Raw genomic sequence first — 6,312 nt, 5'->3', positions numbered from 1 at the left:
GAAATCATTATCAAAATCGTATGTCTTCCATAATTATATGTCAAATAGTATACATAAGAAGATCGTGCAAAAATTATAAGTCAAAAAGTCTAAACAATTCGCAAAAATTTAACTCTCCGACACAGCAAACAATATTTGAAAAAGTCAGGTTTAAGTTTTGAGAACCATATACAGTAAGTTAAAAAATTCTTATAAATATGCTCATATCTCCGAAAATATTGGCGGTATCAGCTACAAGCGGGACCGGGAAATTATTAGCGATTCGTAAGCCTACTATGCTCTCACCAATTGGCGAATTAGGAAGATGGAAATAACGAAGGAAAAAGGGTAACTATTTAAATATATGGGCAGGAAATCTTTGGCGGTCGGGTAAAAAAAAAAAAAACAAAAAAAAAACAATTTCGGGATAAGTGGTGTCTGTACGGATACCACAAGAAGAAAAAAATATAAACAATCAACTAAATTAAACGCAATGAATCTCAATTCACTTAAAATCGACTTCCCAAATAAAAAAAATGCATCCAATGTTTCGAATATATGGAAAATATTTAATTAAAATTAGAAGACGTATTTTATTTCAAAATACTATATGACAATTTTTTCTTCTGATAAATATTAAGTGATGTGAATTCTTGAATGGCAAAAACAACTGATTCATCATCTGTCCAAAGGCAGTGAGAACGGGCTTGATTATGAAGTGATTAAATGTAATCTAATTTTTGATGGGAACATAGTATTCCGTACTGGCCGAGTTCGAGATAAGCAAGTTTTTTTTTTTTTTTTTTTTTTTTTTTTTTTTTTTTTTTTTTTTTTTTTTTTTTTTTTGATTTTGCAACTTTTAAATAATTATTTTCCTACGTTATCATTAGGTCACTGTGCCTCTTGCTGGGCTTTCTCCACAACTGGCGCACTTGAGGGTCAACATTTCCGCAAAACAAATAAACTAGTTTCGCTGTCCGAACAGAACTGCTCGATTGCTCTGGCAAATATGGCAACAATGGTTGTAATGGTGGTCTAATGGATAACGCTTTCCGTTATATTAAGGATAATGGTGGCATAGATACGGAGAAATCCTACCCATATGAGGGTATTGATGATTCCTGTCACTATAATCCATYCAGTATTGGTGCCACCGATCGTGGATTTGTTGACATTCCAGCCGGCGATGAAGAGAAAATGAAGCAAGCTGTTGCCACYATTGGTCCAGTTTCCRTTGCTATCGATGCYTCGCATGAATCATTCCAATTTTACTCTGAAGGTGTTTATAATGAGCCTGCTTGTGATGCGGAGCAATTAGATCATGGTGTGTTGGTGGTGGGCTATGGCACTGATCCCAGTGGACAAGACTATTGGTTGGTAAAGARCTCTTGGGGCACCACCTGGGGTGACAAAGGTTATATTAAGATGGCGCGCAACAAGGAAAATCAATGTGGTATTGCTTCGGCCTCCTCCACTTGTTTAAGTTGTAAATTTTTAAACATCACAAAAAAATATTGGAAATACATAAGAATCAAAATATGCGAATTAATAATTTTTATAAACTACAGTGAATTTTTAACTTTCATATGAAGCGTATATGATTTTTTGTTTGTTTTATTTGTACATTATAAGTTGTAGTATTGTTTATTTTGTTTTTTTTTTTTCGTTTATTTTCGTCGATGCGTGAATTTAAAAACATTTGCAAAGAAAAATACCAAAGATTACATTAATATGTAACTTTTATGTAATAAAACCTAATACCAACTTCTTAATGCCATCACTATATTAATGCATAATTAGCATACGAAATGTGTAAAAATATTAGGTATATAAATAAATACAAATTCTTAAAATATAAAACAAATCTGTTTATTTGTAAAAAAAGAGTGGAGGTATTATATATACAATTAAAGAAACAAAAAGCAGCTGAATGCAGAGAACGTTTTTATTTTTATTGTTAAGAATTAAAAAAGAATTTGTTTCGGAACATTTTTTCTCGCTTGAGTACTTTATGACTCTCCATTTTGAACTAGAGCGCGCACAGAGGCACCAGTTTCAATACTCTAAAGAATTAGTCTGCAAACTTACACATTTAAACGAATTATAATTAATTTATAATTTTGATTTTAGAATTAAAAAAAATGTTTAAATTTTACTATTGAATTAAAAAAAATTAAATTTCATTAAATTTTTAATCCCAAATATCCCTAAGTACTCAATTTATAATTCTTMATTCCGATGTTGGCTCGACACTTTTTGTTTTCGATTTAAAACAAAATTAATTTTTGCGCACATACTTTAAMGTAAATGGCRAAGAGGTATACGTTTTTAACGATTGTTCCCAACTTTTAAAAAATACTACAAATTGTCTCGAAAATTGTAAAAATAAAGTAAGTTTTAAATTCCGTCCGATAAGTTGGTCCGATATCGTGCACTTCTGTAACAAAACCAAACCAAAATCACATTCACTGTGCACCGAAACTTGCAGTTGCTCATGTTGCGCCAAATAATTTTCAAAAAACTAGTGACAAACTTGCTAGTCARGTGTTCAGTGACACAGTCKCTTCCGGAAYGTTATCCATTTATAGKTCCGGTCATTTGACTTGTCCTACGAATACTTTTTATAATACGGTGGATTATATTTTATTTATTTACAAATTACTTGACATATTTAATATTAGTCATTTTGAAGCTATTTTGCCTAACAAAAAAGTTTTTTCGGCAACACCCGAACAATTGCAATTTTTAGACGAAGCTCTTAAACTTTTAAAGACGATTAGGGTTAACGATGACACCGGGGCTGACATRACGTCACCTTTCAACTACCTTASGGGTTGGATCYTTAATATAAATACTTGTAGTTTAAACCGATTGTGGCTATTCTTACCACGCTCAGGTTTTCAACATGTACAGACGAGACGGTTATGTCAGGACAATCTTGAAAATTATTTTGAACAAATAAGAATAGACGGTGGTAGATGTGTAAGGATACACTTTACATGTTCTGCAATTTATTTAAAAAATAATGCAGAACTTATCGTGGCAAGAGTTCCAAGGACTTYCACGACCTGAAAATTCGTTCAATAGCTTAGGATTAGACAGCAACTTCGAGGTAGATGATGTTGACGTAGATGTTTTTAAAGATAATGTATTTGCATATTTTATTAGCTATTTATATTTAAAAATATTTAGGATACACACTTGCTCTCATCCTTAATCTCCTTAGGAGATAAGATTTTCGTTGAATACTTCTTTACCCAGGAAAGGCATATTGACAGGTGCAATTWAATTAARCTACCTCAAAGATTTTTATGTTACTTAAAGAAAGTTGAAAAAATTTTTGCTGGGGAATTTGATTGCACTTGTCACAGAATAGGCGTAAAGCAGTCATTATTCTTTAAWAAATTCCGGAAAAAACGAAAAAAGGTGTTTGGCGCAAAGAAAAATAAGAAAAAATAACAAAATATGTTAGATGAATTCCGGTAATGATCGCAAAAAAAAGTTTAAGAAAATATTCAAACATTTTTCGAGATAACGTAAAAAATGGTCCTCCTTCCCTTCACTGCTTCCGRCCTTCACCGTGAATGAAACGTACACAACTACTCTTTAATCTAAAATATATTGTTTGTATAAGGACCAACGGTCGAAAAAGAATTGCATCCGAACAAAAAACTGGTAGGGCATTACAAAAAGATCTATTAAAAGAGCATGCAAATTTGCTATTGATCGCATCAATTGCTTGCGAGCAATAAATGCAGCAAAATCGAAAACGGCTGTTTAAAGAAAACTGCATTAAAATCTAAATTGTAATTTAAAATGCTGTAACTCCAAAAATATTTAAAATATTCACTCAAAATTTTTGTTCGTTATATTTAAGAGTATGGACTATGAAATACGAAAAATACAACCGATTTTCTTTTTTTATTTCGTACTATTGGTGATAGTTTCGAATGATATCACTATGTTTACTGTATAGATCAGTAGAGTATCAAGTGATTTGTGCTGAGTTGTAACAAATTTCACTTTACAGATGTMAACTGTACATGTTTTCTATCACATGCATGTCAAATTCAACATGAAAGCGTGGTGAATTAAAAGTTTGAACACTGTCAAGCGCTAACACCTCTGTGCTTGTGCAACAACAGATGACTCGACAAACAACAAAACAAAGAATGAACTGCAAAAAAAATCACTTAGCGTAGCGCAACAACAAATCAACGAAACTGTAAACAAAATGGATGCAGAAAACAGAAAAACGAACTGTGGACGAATAAATTCAGCTGCAAGCGGAACCGAGAAAATTATTAGCCATTCGCAAGCCATACAGACTAGTTGAGTTTTGTAAAGTATTTAAATTGTTAAACCTTTATGTATTTGAAGGAAAGTAATTAATGTWAGTGAGAAGAATTGATTAAAGTAAATATTTTTAAACTACAAAGTTGCGTGCACGGCGAGCAACAGGCCGAAGACAATTGCCATAAATAGCAGTAATACTGTGCTCACAAAAATTGGCCGATTGGGAAAAGAGAAATAACAAACGAAAAGAGGTAATTATTCAAATATATATGTTTTTCGCTGTATGTAAGTACATATGAATATATAGTTATTTTTGCAAATATGTCTCAGGTAAAGTGAAGCTATTAGTTGATATTAGTTAAGATTGCGTCATGTGACGAATAGTACAGTATTTCAATCTATCAATATTGCCTATGCTAATATACGCTGAATGCATCAGATCTTGGTTCGTCGAGTTGTAGTGATATTTTGTCATATAAGTTTAACCTAGTGACAGGAGAGTTGCGCATCGTTTTATCTCTGATTTTAACAAAGCCCCTTGGTTATTGTGCGTTTTGAGCAGCGAATAAAATATCGGATCATACTGGTTTTAGATAAATATTTCTATAGAAATTCAATGYAGAGAAAACCAAAGAAATAAATAACTGACAATTGTAAACAAATAACGGAATTCAATCTTATTGTCACAAGCGAATTATGGAACTATGAAATCGCCGCGAAACACGACCGAAAGAATATTGCTATACTCATTTTTATTGTGTCAACACTGTTTATAAACAAAATATAAACTTTTATTTGAATTTCACAACAAAATTCGATATGCCGATTTTCTAAAAAAATATATTAACAAATAAGCATATATACTATGTACATACATAAAGTAGTCTAATAAAATCGTGCCAAAATAAGGTCAAATAACCGCGYATTATTTGTTATGATCTCTGCCTTGATAATGTCTACGTTTCAAATTCTCTTTCCTTATCTGAAAGTTTATTTTTTAGATCGCCTAGAAATCGAATCTTTTGCCCTGGTGAGGCATAAGTTTATATGAAATTTAACCCACAAGTCTATGTATAAACGTAGGTACTGTTGTGCTTTAATAAATAAAGAAAAATGGAGAATAGATAAGAGCAAAATAAATAAATAACAGAGTGATTCCATATTTAATGACTAATGGCTTTATGTATAAACATAAATAGTACTTCTTATTGATTTTCTTTATATGCAACGGCGTAAAGATTATTGATTATTGTTGTTAAATGCAACTAAAAAGCATTTTTTTTTTATTATTTGACACTTTAAAATATATATATATAAGTATGTACATATATGTATGTTAATAAAGGTAACTGCTCTTCTCTCATTTCAATATTTGTTCTTTTCCACCTCTTCTTATTGTACTTGTGCCATTGACGTGACAAGACTATCTGCTAATCAGCTGTTGTGGTACACAAAAAATATCTTTTTACACTTCAAAAGATGTACGAGGAATACAAATACACATATTAATTTATTCAGTGACTTTGACTTTGCTAAATTCTGCTATAGTTTTCTCTTCTAAATACCGGTTGTTTAATTAAAATTGTAACAATAAATAAGCAAATTTAGGTATTCATGTTGTTTAGTGTCTGTTTTCTATTACATTACATATTAATATATTCCAAGAAGTTTTTGAAACGTTTAATGTTGTAAAGAGTTTGTTGTTTAATGTTTGTTGCAAAAATATGATTCAAACCCATTTTTTTCTTAGTAATATTTCATTCTGATAGTAATTACATTAAAATGTATTCATATAAGTTTGTGTTGCTACTAATTACACACATTTGTACAAAGAAAATGTTATTCCCAGAATGAGAGAAGTCATAATTAAAATGTATACTATATGTACATATTGGTATGTCCGTTGCATGTTGTTAAGTGTGATCGATAGATAAATTTATTGTATATTATAGAAAAAAGGGTAAATAATATTTCAGCAATATAAAATTGCTGGGCTCATACCCTGCCCATGAAGTTAGTAACACCCAGACGGAAACG

At 31.1% G+C, this 6,312-nt stretch overlaps 2 protein-coding genes across 3 annotated transcripts in view; both read left to right on the top strand.

Annotated features, from left to right (window-relative positions):
• Positions 1-1,558, top strand: part of LOC108971142 (cathepsin L-like) — a 3,668-nt gene extending 2,110 nt beyond the window's left edge. Inside the window, 3 exon segments of the mRNA XM_018937007.1 lie at positions 870-962; positions 965-1,465; positions 1,548-1,558. Coding sequence (XP_018792552.1) covers positions 870-962; positions 965-1,465; positions 1,548-1,558 — 605 coding nt within the window.
• A 2,618-nt stretch (positions 1,559-4,176) lies between these two features.
• Positions 4,177-6,312, top strand: part of LOC108971152 (cathepsin L-like) — a 15,758-nt gene continuing 13,622 nt past the window's right edge. For both annotated transcript variants that reach the window (XM_018937022.1, XM_018937021.1), the window contains exon 1: positions 4,177-4,526. The gene's annotated coding sequence lies outside the window, so the exon portion shown is untranslated. The remainder of the gene's footprint in view (positions 4,527-6,312) is intronic.

Source organism: Bactrocera latifrons, unplaced genomic scaffold, assembly GCF_001853355.1.
Source record: "Bactrocera latifrons isolate USDA-ARS-PBARC rearing strain unplaced genomic scaffold, ASM185335v1 scaffold_328, whole genome shotgun sequence".
Lineage (NCBI taxonomy): Eukaryota > Metazoa > Arthropoda > Insecta > Diptera > Tephritidae > Bactrocera > Bactrocera latifrons.
Note: the sequence above shows the minus strand (reverse complement) of the source record. Positions and strands in the feature narration are given on the sequence as shown.